Raw genomic sequence first — 20,798 nt, 5'->3', positions numbered from 1 at the left:
ATATATACCTCATTTTTCTATAAGCTTCCCCTCAATCTTTCTGTATTGGTACGTCTTTTTTTCGTTCAAACTGTTTAGTTTCATTGATGGTTGTTATATTTTTATTGTACATTTATCAATCTTACAAACATTAATATTTTATCAATATCTGTGATTACATCTGAGAAGTTTGATAGCGATAGGATAACCAATCTCTCTTTTCAAGACATGACGTATTAAAAAATATAGTTCGGCTCTTTTTACCACCCCAATTACCCCAAGGTAATTGGTTATATACCAGCTTGGCGCTTACCAGCAAAATGCTGTCCTGCCGAGTTCCTACGGGAGTTACCACAAACAGAAACGGAAACAGAATTAAGGTTCACGTTAATTTTTATTTTATTGCATAACGACAAGTTTATGATTGCATTAGCATAGATGAAAATATATATGAAGTATTGTCTTAATTCAATAATCTGCGCCCGAACAGCATGCAAGATTAATTATTTTTAGCACTGACCTAAGAAAAGTAATGGCCTTTTGTATGAACTCCTAGAAACAATACATGGTCTCAATAAGCGCGAGCTGAAAATAGTATTAGGATCTTACATCTAAAGACTGAATGTACTTTTTGAAATGGGCATTGAAAAAATACCTACCAAACAAATAGCAAAAACAATGCATTTAATGACGTAGGACTTAGATTGCAGACTCCTTCGGATAATTCATCAGTTGATGCAATAAGTAGTGTACAAACATTATCTATTCCCGAATGTGAATTAATTTCAGTGAAACAAAAAATATTCACGTTTTTAAGGCACTGTCAAACATTGATTGTTCAAATGTTGTTGGAGTAAATGGCATACATTTCAAACTTCTTAAACTGACTGCTCTTTTTTTAGTAGAGCCGTTGGTATATTTATACAATATGACAAGAAATTGAAAGACGGCAAGACTTTCTCCAATACATAAAGGAGGATCATAATGATGTTGATAATTTTAGACCGATATCTGTTCTACGTGTCTTGTCTATAATAATAGAAGGAGCAATCCACAATCAACTTTATGAATACTTGAATGAAAACAAACTGCTAACGAAATCCCAGTAAGGTTTTAGACCTTTGCATTCTACTACTACATGTCTAACTGAAATCACAGAATATTTGTTTGATAAAATGAATCAGAGGTAAATGATCGGAGGTATTTTCCTCGATTTAATGAAAGCGTTTGATGTTATACCACACAATTTCATTCTTGGAAAACTGAAGTACAAAATTAAGGGTAACGAATATGATTGGATGAAGGCATAATAGACAGGAAACAGTTTGTCGTAGTAAATAAATGTATCAGTGAAAGTGTAAAAATTAGATCAGGTGCTCCACAGGGATCCATATTGCGTCCATTATTTTTTTTTTATTTTTATCAATGATGTATGTAACTTGATTTTTATTGTTAATTCACAAATGTGTCTTTATGCAAATGATTATTCTCTGTTCTGTCATGATGTATTATCTAAGGAGGTTTAAAAAAATCTGCAAAGTGATATTGAAGTTATCATTATAACTGGTCCATCCTTAATGGTATTCATTTGCATCCCCAAAAAGACACAAGTCATAGTTTTTGGTCATAGGAAAAGATTGAAAAAAATTATGTTCTAATGATAAAGTATAGAAATGAACCCATAGAGAATGTAAATACCATCAAATATTGGGTTTAACACTAGACTTTGGCATGACGTGGGGAGAAAATGTTTCTTGTATCATTGTTAAAATATCTCGTGCGATAGGTTTGATAAAGAAAATAAAACAATTCCTTCCGCCTAGGACTCTTAAGCCTTTTTTTATTTTGCCATGATTTTATCTTACATTGATTATTGTAGTACATCTGTATATAAGGTATTCTGTATTTACTTTATTATGTTATTTACATTGAATTGCTATGATATTGAGTTATTTGTTAAAATTAAAGAAAACAAGCAAATGAATAAATAAATAAATAAATCACTAATAATACCCTTTCTTTCGATAGAAAATGAAAGCGCGAAGCGCGAGCTGAAATGTGAAATTATAAATCGGCCTAATCCAATCCAGAAAAGAAAAAATAAATCACGAAGAACATATAAACGTCAGTAAATGAATATGCACGCATAAAGGGCAAGCCAAAATATTGGAGACATAAAGACGTAAGAACAGGACAATTAACGCAATTTTTGTAATCAGCAAGGCAGGGCTTTTCTAACAATAAAAAGTTGTGAGTGCGATGTATCAAAGCGCTAATTTTTCGATATTATTTCGATATGTGATACCGTATATGGTATTTTTCGGACAACACAAGGAGGCATGTCCTAAAAAAATGTGATGCAAACTTTGGTTTTCGTTCGGACATCACAAGGAGGCATGGTTTAAAAATGCTAAGTCGCTTAAGCTGACGTGGTAATTTCGGGAGGGGGCGAATTCCCAAATCCCCAAAGTTAGGCTTCTTCTTCATTGAGATAAACAGAAAACATCTTTCATCTCAATTCACCTGTTTTGGGCACCATGCTTTCTTACAGTGTTACCTCTTCCTCACCTTCACCTCCACCGATTTTCAACTTCAAGATGTTTAGTTTTCGTTTTCATGTTATCGTTCTAACTTGAATGCGAGCTTTGGGCCTTAAGCCTGGACGCACACAAAAGTGGGCCGCAAGGTAATTCCGTCCAACCTGTTCACCTACTTTTGAACATCCATTTGTCTTCACTTTTGTTTTATCGGTTAGGTTAAGGTGTTCAGGATGGTGTTTTCGCCCTTGCTGGAGCTCGGCCATTTGCAGAAATATAATTTTTTGCCACACCACATTATGATTTTTTTCCTTTTTTCGGGCTTCCCAATATATTTTTTTGCCTCACCTGTATAGCAGAGTGAGACTACAGGCGCCGCTTTTCCGACGGCGGCGGCGTCAACATCAAATCTTAACCTAAGTTTAAGTTTTTGAAATGACATGATAACTTAGAAAGTATATGAATCTAGTTCATGAAACTTAGCCATAAGGTTGATCCAGCATTACTGAACATCCTATTAGAGTTTCATGTCACATGACCAAGGTCAAAAGTCATTTAGGGTCAATGAACATAGACCATGTTGGGGGAATCAACATCAAAATCTTTACTGAGGTTAAGTTTTTGAAATGTCATCATAACTTATCAAATATATGGACCTAGTTCATTAAACTTGGACATAAGGTTAATCAAGTATCACCAAACATCCTGCATGAGTTTCACGTCACATGATCAAGGTCAAAGGTCATTTAGGGTCAATGAACTTTGGCCGATTTGGGGGTATCTGTTGAATTACAGTCAAAACTTTAAAAGTTTTTGGATCTGATTCATGAAACTTGGACATAATCATGATAATAGTAATCAAGTATCACTGAACACCCTGTGCAAGCTTCACGTCACATGATCAAGGTCAAAGGTCATTTAGGGTCAATGAACTTTGGCCGATTTGGGGGTATTTGTTGAATTACCATCCTATCTCTGTAAAGTGTATTGGTCTAGTTCATAAAACGTGGAAATAAGAGTAACCAAGTATCACTGAACATCTTGTGCGAGTTATAATAGTTTTCAAAGTCAGCACTGTTGCTATGTTGAATTGCGTAATGCAGGTGAGACGGCCAGAGGTATTCCATTTGTCATTTGTTTAGACCAATTTCGCATTATGATATTCCACTCCTCAGGTTATAATGAACGGAGTTTCGTCACCCGACTCGGATGAGGCCACCAGCGAATTTTATTTCGGAGCGAATATTCACGTCGCCCCGTTCACATTCTAGTTCAGGGTTGTTGGTGGGTTTCTGAGCACTAGTTTCTGTTTAAAAAAGTTGACCTTTATTAGCTCGTGTTGCAAACGGGAATCTTGGCTTCATAGCTTTGCAGATGGAATTCAACGTTTCCCACATCTTGGTCAACATGAAAAAGTGGTGTCTTTGCCATTGATGTGGATGGACTGTTTATTGACAATTTAGAATATTGGTTTAATTTTTTGGCATAATTGACACATCTCAGGAGGCTTATACGTTTATATTTATTAGGTTTTGTTTGTCCAATATTTTCATTTTGGCTTTATTTTAAAACATCGTTTTACACTTTAGCATACATCATTTTGGAAGATGCTCTTCGGAATTTTTAATTAAACTCCAAGGAAACTGCACACTCACCTCTCGTGTATTTCTGTCTGGGTTGAGATGAACTGTAGTTAACTGTTACCACTTGTAAAGAATAGAACAACATCCAAACTATTTAGTTTTATAAGACATTTTCATTTTATCCCTCTAGTTTAAAGATTTGTATTGTAAAATTATATATTTTATTTTTTAACTTGTGTAAACGCTGTGATATTGCTTGCTATGAAGAGCGTACTAAATACTAGTTGTTATAATAAATGAAACATTTCGTGGACTGTTTCTTCTTTGTAATTCAGAGCAAAAAAAGAAAAGGGAAAATTTTTACCACTATTTTCAATAAAAAAAACATGAGATTTCTCAAACTGAGAACTAAGATTTCTCAAACTGCATGGCCCGAAAACTATTTTGCGGATATGTTTAGCAGTAAATAAAGCAATATAACTACAGGACTTCCATTTTTTGGAATGCACATGATGCATTGTGCTCCATACCCTTAATATTTTTGTAGGAACACTCTAGCACTCCGAAGTACACTCACTATACACGCTCTTTAAGAGCTAAATTAGCACTTAATTTTTTAGAGTGAAGTGTCCCCCCCCCTCGTGACGCAATAATTGTAAAAAAAAAAGAAGTTTATTACTAATCTCATCATTAGATAAAAATTATTCTTTATTATTAAAAAGTGGCAATGTATTCGCACACACGCACAGAAAAAAAAAACATTTGTTGTATATTTACAAGATTGAGGATAAATGTGACTCTGGGCTCTTGATGCACTAAGATGATTTGTTTGGTGCCTTTTTCATTTAGAATTAGTGCGACTGGTTGATGGAAGTGCTTCAAACGAAGGAAGGGTTGAGGTTTACGCCAACGGAGGATGGGGTACTGTGTGTGATGATTTCTGGGATGATACAGATGCTACAGTTGTTTGTCAAAGTCTCGGCTTTGAGTCTGGAACAGCAAACACCAACGCTCACTTCGGACAAGGAGTAGGTGATATCCTGCTCGATGATGTATCTTGTACTGGAAGTGAAACTTCTCTTCTGCAATGTTCTAATTCTGGAATCGGCGTTAATAACTGTGGACACCATGAGGATGCGGGCGTTACGTGTTCATTAACAGGTATTTTCAGAATTGTTTCACATACTGTGATCTTGATGAAAATAAGTTGCTGACAGTTTATGTAAACTATTGTGAAATTTCGATATAATGCATATCTATTTATGTACAAAGCCATTGCTCATACCTCATTATATTGCTATTACGTAGGGACGCAACACATTGCCTAATTTCATCATTAGATGAAAATTACTTTTTTATTTAAAGAAAAAGTGGCAATGTATTCTAAAAAAACACTTTGGGGATACTTAGAAGACGGAGTATAAATGTGCTCCCGAATCCTCGATGCAATACCGTTCTGTATTTGGTGCCTCTTTTATTTAGAATTAGTGCGACTGGTTGATGGAAGTGCCCCAAACGAAGGAAGGGTTGAGGTTTACGCCAACGGAGGATGGGGTACTGTGTGTGATGATTTCTGGGATGATACAGATGCTACAGTTGTTTGTCAAAGTCTCGGCTTTGGGTCTGGAACAGCAAACACCAACGCTTACTTCGGAGAGGGTTCAGGTGATATCCTACTAGATGATGTATTTTGTACTGGAAGTGAAACTTCTCTTCTGGATTGTTCTAATGCTGGAATCGGCGTTAATAACTGTCAACACCATGAGGATGCGGGCGTTACGTGTTCATTAACAGGTATTTCTGGAATTAATTTCAATTTAATTCATTTATTTATTACTGTCATTAAAATCAAACATTTTTTAAGACATAGAATCATAGACAAGATGTAATTCAATTGTTTGTGACATTGGAAGTAAGCAATCGGTAAAAAAAATGAAGAATAAATTTCATTGTAAAACAACGAGGTTTTCTTCATTGTAAAACAATTAAGAATAAACTCGGACAGAAATGAAATTATAAGGAGTGGCAGGAGGGCTTAGCCTTATGTAAAATCCAAGCTTCAGACGTATGAATCAAATCATGCATCACCAATTCAGATAAAATCTAAAAGGTACTCGTATACAAACAATTATCAAAAGCTAACTAAAGTTTGGACAAACACACTCCCCACCCCCATAGGCGGGGGGGGGGGACCCGCCCCCCTAATTTTTTTGTTTTGCTTGTCAAATTTTTTACCTGTGTCCAGCCCAAAATTTCTGATGGACCCCCTAATATTTTTTGGCTTCCGCCGCCAATGCCCACCCCCCACACACACATCTTATCTACAATGGCAATTATTATGTATAGATGTGTATTTTTAATCTATATATTAATGTGTAGTATGCTTCACAGTAAATCATACTGGATACACGATTTGTCATCAAAATGAATACCCCAAAATTTGACGGTTGGACAAACCGTCTTGTAAACAGTACTTGAAAAAAATGTACTGCATTATTTTGTAGTTAGATGGTTAGTAATAATTAATAGATAATAAGTAAAAATATGTTGTATTTATCATCATCATTCCCCTATAGGCCTAATCATTTGTTATTGTTGTTATTATAGTGTATTACGTGACTGGATATTATCATACATGTCATAATACTACTCATATTGTATTTCATGCGATGAACGATTCTGTTTCACAATGCAATATTTATCTTATTAAAAATACACTCCTGTCAGGTCCTTTAATACTTTCGTCTAGTTCTCGCTCCCCATTTACGCTCTTCCCAAATCTAAAAAAAGGGCATCGAAGTTGTATGAGGGCCTTTTTTCTCACTGGCCCAGTATGATGATTTTCCTCTGGTTAATACAGTACAGGTTTGCAATAAAACGTCTTCACAAAATAATAAACTTTTTTTCGTTAACGGTTTTGAATCGTTTTAAGAACCCTTTTCCCCCAACGAATTATGCAATTTTCTGTAAATCAGTTACTCTACAGAATATGATCCAAGCCCTTGATATTTGAATAATTTTTGGAGTAAGTAAGAGATGACCACAATTTATTTTACTGAACTTCCAATAGAAACATTAATATTTTACCCAAATTACTATATCATGGAAATTGTGTGTGTGTGTGTGTGTGTGTGAGTGTGTGCTTGTATGTATATGTATATATATATATGTATATATATACAGTGCGTCCCAGAAAAAACGAAACCGAGATTTAGCGATGATTTATCATAACTTAATCATAAATAAAATAGACAAATGACCTATCAATGTAAAGCTTAGAATCTCCTCTTTCATCTGGTATTACTTAGATTATTCCTCATTCACGCATGAGTGAGTAAAAACAATTCGAAGAGAGGATGCCAAAAACTCACTTGGCGGGGGGTATCTGAATTTCAAAAAGAAAATCACATGACTAAAAAGTTCAATATCTGCTCTTTTCTTTGATACCTCAATCACAGAAAATGGTCGAGAATTAAAAAAGTTATGATCCCTCAAAATAATGCTTGTATTTCCCTAATTTCATTAAATAAACTTGTTTTCACCGGTTTCCCACAGAAGCTATCGCACGGTAACAAAAGACTTCATGCATGGCTGATCGTTAACAAAACGGAGTGTCGAGTGAGTTAGAACGCTAGCCTGTAAAACCTCTTCATTTCTGAAATTATTGAAATTCAAGCCTTATTTCAAATAACCAGAGCTTTGTTATTTCTTGACCATTTTTTGTAATTGAGGTATCAAATTAAAGAGCAGATATTGAACTTTCTAAAAATGTGGTTTTCTTTTTAAACCACAGATACGGCCCGCCAAGTGACTTTTTGGTATCCCCTTTTCAAATTGTTTTTGCTCACTCATGCGTGAATGAGAAATAATCTAAGTAATACCAGATGAAAGAGGAGATTATAAGCTTTACATTGATAGGTCATTTGTCTATTTTATTTATGATTAAGTCATGATAAATCATCACTAAATATCGGTTTCGTTTTTTCTGGGACGCACTGTATATTGTAAAGAGTTGCCAAAGCTGTTGTACATGTATAACTTCACACACATACACACACACAAATATATATATATATTTATATGTATATATATATATACATGTATATATATATATAAATATATGTTGACATTCTAAAAGCTTAATCCACATGTAGTCCCAGTGTATTTCGTAAAATTAGGGGACGACACGAATTTGCACATTGGTATAATATGACATAATCTGTGCGCTTTTAAAGCTAGATGATAGTAGTTGCAATAAAACACTAATCTCGTGAGAAAGTCTGTAAAACAAAGTTTAAGTATCACTATATCATCGTGGATCTATATCTGGTACAGTTACATAAACTAAACTTTGTGAAATCATAAAATCTAAGCGGAAATACGATCACACTGAAGATCGCCAATACAGATAGGCACACGTGGGACAGTGTATTATCATTATTGCTGGACTAACATGACTAAAGACCCGACGGAAGTGACCGAATCGGCGCTTATTTTGCTTATTTCTCAGCTATTACACAATATCTTCCAGAATCCTTTGGCACATATTTTTTCTTCATACAAACAGACACTTGGGTTGTCATTAAAAAGTCATTTTGAGATCGTTACCAGAACTCGAATTTATTTTTAAAGCTTGATTTTATTAAATCAACATGCTTCATTTCTTTTTAATTAATTATGCCAATTTTAGTGCATGAAATAGAAAGTTAGGTTTAAATCAAAAGCTTTTTATCTGATCAAATGCATATGAGAAAAAAAAAATCAGAAAAAGAATTGTTTTGTAAATGCTCTTTTAACTCTTGAAATAATTTTTTATGTACGTATTTTTTCTTTACTTTTTAGGTTTTATTATTGTTCAACGGAATTGTCAAAAATTCTCCAGTTATTAACAAAAAGTACAAATAATAATACAGACACAAATTTTGGGCGAGAATTCACATTGGATTTATACATGAAATCAAGTTTTTGAGCAATTCAGGGTCTGACATGCACTTGTGTGAAATCATGATCGAATTCCCATGCATGCATCCAAAATATAGCCTCGAGCGAAATAACGTGGCCCTGTCGTGTTATATGGACTTATCACAGAAAATTTTGAGGGGGGGGGCATTTAGGTCTCCTGGGATTGTTGGGGTTAAGGTTTGCTGGCTGATATGTTGTACTGTTAGAAGTACTTTTCTTCATCTTTACGAAGAGCTTTACCTCCTTTCATGTGTACCTAAGAGTACGATGTCAGTTTTGCAGACTGAGTCTATGTGGTGTACAATATTATGATACTTCAGCAACACTTCCATTTAATTCAAGTACTATTATTATATGTATTTGAGCTGATTTTGAATATTTTTTCTTTCCCTGTCCAAACATTGAGCAAAAAATTCAGATATGCTTGTCAAAATGACAGTATTCTTATGGATTGATGTGCACAATTGAACAGGGAGGAAAGGAAAATGACAAAGCAACGGAGGAGGGGGGTGGGGATAAAGGGGGTAAGAGAAAGAAGAAAAAAGTGGTGTTGAAAAAGATTTTTAGTTAGAAGAAAATAATACACCACTTAAAAGTATTTTTTAAAAGTACAGTGTATTAAAAAACATTCATCTAAAATCACATCCATGCAAATTTACAACAAACAAGACTGGGTGGTGTTTTTTGAAATACATTAAAAAGACTCGAGTGTTCCAAAACGCGTTTTAAAATACGTTTTAAAACACACAATTTGAAACGTGCCAACAGAATGCACTTCGGTTGACACATTAAAAACCAAACTGGAGCTGAAAGTAAAATTGACAAATTGGAAATATGATAAACTATATAGAGCAACATTGTAGGTTTTACTCAACGCTAGACAACTGAGTTATTAAAAACGGCCTAAGAAAATTGGCTCTATCGGGATTCTCAACGGCTTGAATTACGTGACGTCACTGTTCAGGAGGATTGAACGTAGAAAAGATATCATATATATATATATATATATATATATATATATATACATGTATGTATATATGATTTCCAGATTTAGAATTTTTTTCTTTCAGAAGAAAATGGCACTGATGATTATTTAGTGCTCAAACGAATGGAAACCTACATTTCTCTTCATTGGGTTTTTGGTGTTGTCTCTGTTTGGCTCTTATTCGGTCTAAATCGCTTTGTCAGGAAAAGTTGTTGCATATAATTTGAATGCAGTTAAAATTGGACAGCTACACCAAATAAAGAGGAAAAGAAGTATGGTACAAATTTGTCCAAAGCTGTAAATTTCTTCAATTCTAGCTTGCTGAAAAAGAAATTTATGATGTCTCTACAGTCTCTTTATGTGATAGTGATAGTAAAGAAAATAAAATGCGTATTCTGAAAAACAGAAAAAAATCACCCCGATTTTCTGTGTACAAACTTATGTAATCACAACGCTTTTAATACAACACGACGTCACGGTCGGTGAAATGCAATAATAAAGCCTATTTTCGAGGCCCGATAATTGCTGTTTTTATTGAGGAAAATACCCAGCCTGTAAGCGGTGAAAATGCACCATGCTTAGCTTGCATCGATGTGTTTATTATTTAAACTTTCGATTGGTATATGATCTGTCAATATCATGGTTAAGGGTGACCCAAATCTGCTAAGATGCAGCTTCCTACTCTTAATTGTTAATTACTCTTCAAGTTCTTTACTATTTCATTGCATAATGCATACTTTTATCTATATCCCTTTCTGTCTCTCGAGTCATTTCGATTGGGCACTCTACAGGATGGATTTAGCGCATCATAGTTTATATATATGATTATTATTATCATTTTTATTATTATTATTACCATTTTTTTATTTTAGCTGTCATTTTGTCATCCTCAAAATCGTCGACATCATTATCGTTGACTGATTTTGTTCATGCATAATTCATAATCCTGGCAGGAACCGAAGTACGTCTGGTTGATGGTTCCTGTGCCGGCGAGGGTAGAGTCGAGGTTTTCTATGACGGGGCCTGGGGGACTGTCTGTGACGACTTGTGGGATGATACTGATGCGACCGTTGTCTGTCGAAGTCTTGGGTACACATCCGGAATAGCGGTAGGAAATGCAGGATTCGGAGAAGGGACTGGGGAGATACTTCTTGATAATGTAGAATGTGCATCCACTGATACCGACCTCTTCGACTGCCAACGCAATGATATCGGAGATCATAATTGTGTCCATGCTGAAGATGCGGGAGTGACGTGTTCGTAAGGAAGGTAAATACAAGTGACGTATTTAATGAGCCCAAAAAACAATGCAAGGCACAGGCATGGCATGTGGGATCCCATTTCTAAAACGCTGCAATAAAAAACTGACCCGTTATGGTAAAAAAAAAAAATTTGCTATATTTTGGGCATAATTTTCAAAGAATGATATTTTACCCCTCCTAATTTCCTTTGCTTTCTTATTCTACTTTACTTTTTCTTGTTCGTGAAAAGCTTAGGGAGTCCAAAGACCCGATTCCCTTATCTTTTATACGCCAGTTGTTTAAGATACATAATATAGGGAACATATATGGATTAATTTCAACACCATTTACACCGACTTTTAACCATTTGAAAAAAATGTCGGCGATCGCTGTACATAAATTTATGTTCATAATAATATGGTACATCAATGATGATTTATTTGTCATTTTTCATATTTTGAATTATCATGACTATGACGAACATAGATAAATGCAATTTTCTTTGTTCCGTTGGCCCATTTTTTTACGCTGTACGCGATTTCATTTGATATAATATTATGTTAATGATTATTCTTCGTATATTTAATCATAATCAATACCCAAGGTCTCTGAAACATGCATGTTTTTTTAAATCTTTTTATTTTTTCTTTCTTAATATTGCAGACGATTGATGCTGGAAGATCTTTTGTCCATTGAACTCAAACCAAATTTGTTTAAAATCTTCAAAATTGGTGCATCGATTTATCAATTTAAATTCTAGAATTTTTCTATCTATTTTTTTCTCTTCCGCATGTACTCGGGCATACAGTAAAACATTGTGCTTCATATTTTACAGGTTTTTGAATATTTGGTACACGGTTTGCTGCAGATTTACAGTTAGGCTTAATTTAATTTGATTGCAACTTGTATAGGCCCTTACAACGAAACCCTAAGGTGGCAATGTATACATCTGATGCATGGTCGATTAACCTATAGGTTCGAATTTAATGGTATAATTTCATGACACCCCAAGTAAGTTAGATAATGATTTGAAAAATCAATCAATAGATTTTAATCACTACGTAACAACCACGATGAAATAGATACACATTTATGAACAAGTTCTTTGCCATTCCATAATCGTCACGTGACCCAAATGATATTATAAACATGTCTGTTCTATTAGGTTTTATCGTTAATCATTTACATATCTTCATCTTTCCATGTACAAATCAATAATTACGTACTATCCAAGGAGATATTGACGGTAAACATGTTTAGAAATAATTGAGCACGGAGCGAAATATTACTCAGATGAAATAACTAACAAATTTAAGAATCAATAAAATAAAGTCAATGTGAACCCGGGCCTCTTAACACAAATAGTTTAGTAATTAATCGCTAATTGAAAGAACAATTTTGATTAATAGTCGTCAGTCAGTCATGCAACAAGGATCTTGATAGGACATTTCATTTAGCGATTCGCTATTATGTTTGTTACGGAGTCCTGATGTATACATTTCCGAATCTTAATGTTTCCCTTTATGCTATGAAATGAAATTTCGAAAGCTTCGAAACATCATTGACATTTTGATTAATGGAGATGTGCAGTTATGTCGTCCAAATTGTCGGCATGATTTTTTTTGTCTGATTTCGATCAATTAAATTGTTCAGTTAAGGTCATCGTAAAATCTTGAGTTATTGACTTAATAATTCGAAAAAAATTTTGGTAAAAATATTGAAATTATATTTTCTTTCTTCTCTAAATTCCATGTTAATCTTTTTTTTTTGTTTACCGCGAGTGTTTGCGTGGTATCTTAGAGTTGCATTATAAAATCATTACTGAGTGGAGTATATCTCATGAATGGGAACAAATTTTTATATGATCCTATGGTATCTTTGGAAATAAAGTCTGTCTGCATTACATATTTTGTGTTTATATATTTTGTTTATTTATAATCGTTTACGTTGTCATTGTCTCATCTGTTTCCTGTGTGATGGATAAAGAAATGCGCTCGTTTAAGTGTGTCAAAAACAAAAATCACCTAAACCAAGTTACCCCACCCCCCATCATCAATGGCACGTTCCAAGTTCCTGTGAGAAGCTGGTGAAATCCTGTAATTTGATTGGCTGAGAAGAAATTGATCATATAATCACATAGAAACAAAAACAAATCTGCTATTAAAGGACAAGTCCACCCAAACAAAAAGTTGATTTGAAAAAGGAGAAAAATCCAACAAGCAAAACACTGAAAATTTCATCAAAATCGGATGTAAAATAAGAATATAACATTTTAAAGTTTCGCTTAATTTCACAAAACAGTTGTATGCACACCCTGGTCGGTGTGCAAACTGGCAGACTGATGACGTCACCCACTCACTATTTCTTTTGTATTTTATTATATGAAATATTCTAATTTTCTCCTTGTCAAGTGAAACAAAGTTTTATTTCTCCCTGAACATGTCGAATTACCATTTTATGGTTTGATTAAATTGATCCTCATTGTCAAATCTGTAAAAATTGAAATATTGTATTACTCAAACAATAAAAAACAAAAGAAATAGTGAGTGATGGACATCATCGAATCTCTCATTTGCATATCGCTGAGTTGTGCACTGAACTGTTTTGTGAAAAATAAGCGAAACTTAAAAATGTCATTACTTTCTAATTTTACATCCAATTTCGATGAAATTTGCATCGTTAGTTTTGTTTGTTTTTCCGCTATCGATTCAAATCAACAATTTTGGGGGGGTGGACTTGGCCTTTAAAAAGCGGGCCCCCATGTTCTATACAGTAGAAATATACTTTTCTTTCCTTGGGACATGGCAAACTTTTTCATAGACAATGACATCCAGTTTGCTTTACGTCCACAATATCCGCGTGTCCGTGGATTCTGTGTGTGGTGTGTGTGTGTGGGGGGGTTAGAGTAGGTATGTTCGCGTGTGTGTTTTTGTGTGTGAGAGAAAGCGTGAAAAGGAAAGAGATGAATGGAAAAGAGCGATTCGTTTAGAGTAGGATGGAAGGGGAGGAAAGATAGTAAAATAAATCAGTTGAAGTGATTAGATGAAAAGATCAGCAGGATGCAACGAACGTTTACATTGTTCATATTTCACTATTTGGATCGGAAAACAGGACATGATTAGAATAGGGCGAAAAACTCATATCGCTATACTCTCGGCTGATTTTTGAGAAAATATAGAATAAACTGACAAACAAAACCATAAAAATTTCCATCGAAATTGGACAAGGAATAACCAAGTTATGGCATTTAAATGTTTCAAATTATTTCAGTGAAACAGTTGGATGCATGTCTCAAAGAAGATATGGCTCATCCATGTTGGGCTCATCCGACCGTTATCATAGTAACGAAGATTCTATCTGTAAATCACTTAAAGTCAGGCAAAGTTGTCAGATTTGACAACTTGTCGTACCAAATATATTGATGAAACGCTCCCCGGATTTAATAAGATAATAATTGCTGCAACTTATTTTGTTACAAGGGAGATATATCATACACAAATATATGAAAATATGATAGAAATATGATTTTACATGTATGTAATAACATGGAAGCGGAGACATGACATCAACAGGCAACAGCCCACCTATGTTCGAGATGGCATGCATACATGTACTGTAATTGTTTATTAAAAAAAAATATTGCCAAACTTTGAAATCAATTAGCTTTGTTATTCGTTGTCAGATTTTGATATTTTCAGCTTCTTGTTTGATGAATGTTAGCCTTTTAGCCTAATTAGTTGTCATCATTAGTACCCCTTTAATGTGAAAACGAAGGTCTGGTTCCTAAATATATAATGTATAGTGTACACACACACACATATATATAGTTATATACATACATATATATATATATATATATACATTTATATGTGTGTGTGTGTGTGTGTGTGTGTGTGAGGGTGTGTGTGCAGTACTGAAAATGCAAACCTGACAGTTGACCTCGTGTCAGGACACTTCAAGTCACCTGGGGACCGTTTCATCAACATGTATTACAAGTTGTCAGGTCTGACATCTTTCCTTGATTATGATTGGCTGGGAAACACTTTTACTATGGTAACTGTCGGATAAAACGTCCGACAATAGGCACCTTTCGCAAACCTCTACAACGCGAGATTAGAGTCGGGTAACTCAAAAGTTAACGATTAATCATAGAGTCGATTTTCTAGATTGATTGTACATTACAGTCAATACAATCAAACGTAGAAAACTGTTCTACAATCATTACTAAGCTTTGTGTTACAGGCCCTATAGATCTTGCTTTTCGTGTGCAAAGCTCTTTCATACGATACGAGCATGCCATGCCATGCCATGCAAGTTTCCTGCCTGAGCTAGCGCTTGCGGCGGGACTGTACCTGTATCATGGCTATAACTCCAGCTGGCTGGAGACATGCGAAATGTAGGTTATGACATGGATAAGAAAGTGTTTTTTTTAAACAAATCGAGTACATATTGAGTAAGGAAAAACTTACCGAATTAGAGCTTAGATATAGATCATTACAGCCCATCGAATCGATATTGCATTTAATGTGCATTATTGGTGGATCACTGGCGATTGATTTCATGGGTCAGATCACCTCTCAGGCCGAACCATTTCGCATGCATTGACATGTACACAGCATGCAACAGGCCATAAACCGTCTTGCGTTTTTTTCCCTTCTAGACAAACGATTTGCCTCTAGCACACAATGTATTGGGCAGTATGTTTTACTTTCCGCAGAAATGGGGGATTTCCCGGGGGGGGGGTACACTTCCATTGATGAGTGGATACCAGGCGCGAACATGGGGTTTCGAAAAGCACCCTAAACAAGGGAGGTAAGTCTTTTCCAGATTTTTAAAATGCATCTCTTTACAAGTACTAGGGTTGTGACACCCTACAAGTATTGGAAATGTATCCCTTTTTCAGTATTTTAATCATTGTTTCTTCAGAGCCTTATAACGCTACGTAGGCCTATACGTAACGTACTTACCCACTCTTTCCCTTTTTTACGTGTGGTTGCGCCTGGTATCCACCATTCAATGGAAGTGCGGGCAGCCTTTCGAGCTCTGGGAGGAAGCAAATTTGGATTTGGAAAGTCGTCCTAAATCGGATATATCGCTGCTAGCCTGCTACCATAGTAGCAACCAGAATTTTGCACACGAAACGCATATTGAATGTTTCTGCTCCAGATGCGAAACGAAAAAAAAATCTCATGTCACACAATCTGCATTGCAGGACAGAGTTTTACGACCATGACGACGGGCCCAAAAGTCTCTTCCAAAATCAACTACCGTCGCAAATAAGCGTGCGCGTCCTCAAACGAAAGGTCGGGATTTCCTTTCATGAAACGCACCCCAGATCTGGAGTCATGTTCGTAAACTTTTTTTTTTCGATCTCGGAGAGTACTATATACCTTTTTCAAGCCTTTGTGCTTATGACTGTCCCCTCCCATGCAATTATTGTTTGTTATTTTACCGTGAAATATTGTCAATATATTTCATGCTGTATAATTATTTTTTGCATGGAAATAAAGAATCAATCAATTATCGTCCAAAGCGATAAATCGCGTATTAAAAAATTCCACATCGTACTTTCTATACGAATTGTCAATGCAGGCAGTAGCAGAGCTTTTAATACTGTGGTCTTATGCAAGGTCCAAATAAATAATTTAAAATAATGATATAAAAGTTTTTTGTGTTGTTTTTGCTATTGTTGCATGTTCAAATTTTCATGAATGTGATAATGGTTCCAGGCCCTTTCCCCTAAGATTTGTCAATTCAGACATCCAATTAAATGAGAGAGTAAAAAGTGGCCTAAGCTTTCGATCCTAGCAGAATCTTCGTCGGAGGCAAAATCCAATTAAATGCCCAGACAGACCTACTACTGGTGGTCCTTGGGAGTGACGTCCCTCTCCTCCAGGCGCGAATCCATGATTACGTAGGGAGGGGGCCCAAATTTGACCTGATTTTGGCGCCCCTGTGTACTTTTCGATAAATGGCTCCCCCTCCCTCCCCGCCAGGCAAACCTAAGTGGCTTTAAATGCATGTTGAATGATATCATTTTATAGTCGTATGAAAAAAGGCATGAAGACCATTTTTTAATGATGCGTTCATAAAGAAAAAAATCATGAATACATGTAATATCATATTTTTTTTAAATAAGTGCGAGCGCGAAGCGCAAGCAATTTTCTGCTTTCTATTTGTTTAAGAATTTGGGGGATTCAGTTTCGTTAAACTTGTTATCAGAGAGTAGACCCAATAAGAATTGTGTGAGCGGGAAATTACTTTACTAGCCGTTTTAGAATGACTCTCAATAATATCATTAATGTAACTTCTTGGAAATAATGCAATCTCGAAGGCAATCGAATCAATCTTCTCATCAGTGGCGTAGCTGGAATTTATTTAGCAGGGGCGCACGGGGGGAGGGGGTGCTTGATAGGGGGCACCAAGATAGTTTTTTTGGGGGGTACAGACAGAAGTTAAAGAAAATCATAGATTTATTATTTAAAAAAAAAAAGAGGTATCTCAGAAGGCCTAAATAAATAATGTTAACGCGATGTGCGATCTGATTTCTTATACATGTATTTCGCTTTTTATCCTGAAAGTTTAAGTAGTGGCTTTGAAGAACACGATGCAAATTTTATTAGTCCAGTCAACATAGGGTTAGAACCGCCACTAATTGCAACAGGATATTCCACTGCAATTTTTTTACAGGAAGGTCCCCTAACCAACATTCTAAAAGTCCCCCAAAATCCAAGCAATGGAAATTTATGAAAAATTAATGTTCATATTATGCAAATTAGCCATAAAAGTTAAAGAAACAAGGAAAATAGTCGGACATAAATTCAGCTCCTGGGTCAATTCGGCCCCCAGTTCGAACATCAATTTGAAGATCGATTCGGTGCTCCAATGTCAAACTTCAATTCACCCCCCCCCCCCGGGTCGAACATAAAGTCGGCAACCCAATGTCGAACATCAATTCGTCGCTCCCCTCGTTCTAACATCAATCCGGCGCCACCCTGGTTCGAACATCAATTTTACGCTCCCCTAGTTCTAACATCAATTCGGCGCCCCCTAGTTTCTCACGAAAAAAATTACATTATGATTACACATACAGATTATCAATGAGAACAATTTTTTTACAGAGGAATAAAAGAACACATAATGAAGTGAAGCTTCAGAGGAAAAGACAATATAGAAAGTTATTATATCAAAATGAACAAATGGGGATAATTAGTCGAGATTTGTTCAATGAAAATTTATTTTTTCACTGGTTACAGTTGACATGAGAACTGACAAAGAGGGGATCATGATCATCGGGAATACAATAAGGGTGTCCAATGAAATGTATTATATGAATTAAAATACATCAAAGGCCACAATATAAACTTCCAAAAACGAGGAAGGTTGTGTTATACACACAACCTTGTGCTGTACCACTTAAAACGGTTGGTTCTTTACTTGAGATGTATATAGATCTAAATCTTTCTTAATGATGATTTTGTCTCTTGCGTATAGATGAGTGGGTGGGCGGCATGGGGGCCATGTCTCCCCCCCAAAAAAAAAAAAATAATAATCCATGACCATGAAAAAAACCCACTTTATTTTGTGAAATCAATGTAGACATAAATCACAAATGTAGCTCTTCATATCAAAAGAAAAAGATATGACATTTTAAAATTATACTCAATTTTATGAAAAATACAAACATTCACATTGCTGTCAAAATGCGAAAGTGCGAATCCATTATGTTTATCGATTATTATTGTCTAAAAGAAAGTTTGATTCCTCCCTGAATATGCTAAAATGCCTTTCTTGTAATATTGCGATTTAATGAATTTTAAAATCTGGAAAAAGTGAAAATTTAGTAATTCATTCAACAAAACACGAACGAAAAGATTAGATAGTGGCATTATCGACTTTCATTTTTCATTTTTTGGATATCACTCTTTTCTTAAACTTTTTATTTAACTTTTTTATCGGGTCGACTTTACATTTAGCCAGCCAATTAATTATGATAAACCGAGTTAATCTACTTCACCGTCGCGTGATGATCACACTCTGTGAAGCACTCTTGGTGATTTATGCTGGATGTTTTTGCTTTCTAATTGGCGATCATTGTTCTCTCGAAACATCTCTTAGAACACCAAAGTAAGCCAACAAGGTATACCCATTACCTGTGACGTTGGGTCAGATGCAAAAAGTTTGCTAGTCCACGCGCATGCGTGCTCTTATTTCGAAGACGAAAGTCATTAGTATTCATATAGGGATCTGGAACTACTGTGGGAAAAACCATTTCGCTTCCGGGTTGGGTTTTTTAAAGCTGTATATTGACCCGCCCAACAGAGGTGTAGGCGAGACTTAGGATCCAAATGTCGTCAGTCGTCCGTCCGGTCACAAATCTAATGACACAACTCCACAACCGTAAGTCGCTTTTCAACCAAACTTGGCTGGTAGATGGACTTGGGGGACCTGCATCTTATGCTGCAGTCGGAGGTCACATGGTAAGGTCAAAGGTCATTTTCAGGTCAAATTAAAGTTTACGTGCAAGGCTTTTATAATAAGTGATATTTCATCCCAGTCATTTCACAATAAAGTTTCGATACAATTCTGTTGCATGCCCTCGCAAATCACGATACTTCTGGTTATTTTTATAAATGGGCGAGACAATAGACAGCTTCTAAACCACAGGAGTTATCATGCATTGAATTGACATTGTCAGTGCTGGATAAATGGTCCTAGTACATGGGTACTTAAATAACAATTTCGTAGTCAAATCATGTGCACTTTTGACCTATTTTGGCCTATTCCATTTTTACACCGAAACGATATAAAGAGGGGGGGGGTAGACTTGCATTTAGCTAGCCAATTAATTATGGTTAATCTATTCCACAATCGCGTGATCACCTCAAACTTGCTTCCGATATGTCTGTGAAACACTCTTGGCGATTTTTGCTGGAGGTATTCGCTTCCTAAAGGAGGATCGATATCCTCTCGAAAGCGTCTTTATGAACATCAAAGCAGGTCGACAAGGTTGCCACTACCAGTGACATTACCATAGTTAAGCAAAGACAGCCGAAAGAAAATCATCTTAGTTTTATCTATCCTAAACAGATTTATTTTTTGGAAAAGGTCAACAATTTTGGTCGCTTGCTTCAATCTCTCGCAAGTGTAAAGAAAAGTTTGTTCCATACATGTATGTCTGATTTTCGTTATTGTATGCATCATAATATGATTGATTGATTGGCCGATATGGCTTTTTATTTGCATCCAAGATAAAATCATACATTTAACATGATAAAACAATATTTAAAAATATGATATGCATGCATTATACAATGAAATCAAGTCAGATAAGCTTGCAAACTGATGTTTAAAGAAAATTGTGTCCCCATGCCTTGTGCTGTACCACTTAAAACGCTTGGTTCTTTGCTTGAGATGTATATAGATCTAAATCTTTCTTAATGATGATTTTTCTCTCTTGCGTATAGATGAGGGGGTGGGCGGCATGGGGGTCATGTCTCCCCCCAAAAAA

The 20,798-nt window shown here is 35.4% G+C and overlaps 1 protein-coding gene across 5 annotated transcripts in view; it reads left to right on the top strand.

The window, feature by feature from the left end:
- Positions 1-13,192, top strand: part of LOC121419788 (deleted in malignant brain tumors 1 protein-like) — a 32,280-nt gene extending 19,088 nt beyond the window's left edge. For 4 of the 5 annotated variants that reach the window (XM_041614255.1, XM_041614263.1, XM_041614276.1 and 1 more), the window contains 4 exons: positions 4,949-5,260; positions 5,582-5,893; positions 11,000-11,315; positions 11,951-13,192. In XM_041614255.1, coding sequence (XP_041470189.1) covers positions 4,949-5,260; positions 5,582-5,893; positions 11,000-11,310 — 935 coding nt within the window. In that variant the 3' untranslated portion in view covers positions 11,311-11,315; positions 11,951-13,192. The remainder of the gene's footprint in view (positions 1-4,948; positions 5,261-5,581; positions 5,894-10,999; positions 11,316-11,950) is intronic. The other variant, XM_041614269.1, reaches the window with a different exon arrangement.
- Positions 13,193-20,798: the final 7,606 nt, after the last annotated feature.

Source organism: Lytechinus variegatus, chromosome 1 (assembly GCF_018143015.1).
Source record: "Lytechinus variegatus isolate NC3 chromosome 1, Lvar_3.0, whole genome shotgun sequence".
Lineage (NCBI taxonomy): Eukaryota > Metazoa > Echinodermata > Echinoidea > Temnopleuroida > Toxopneustidae > Lytechinus > Lytechinus variegatus.
This window is presented reverse-complemented; position numbering and strand designations above follow the sequence as displayed.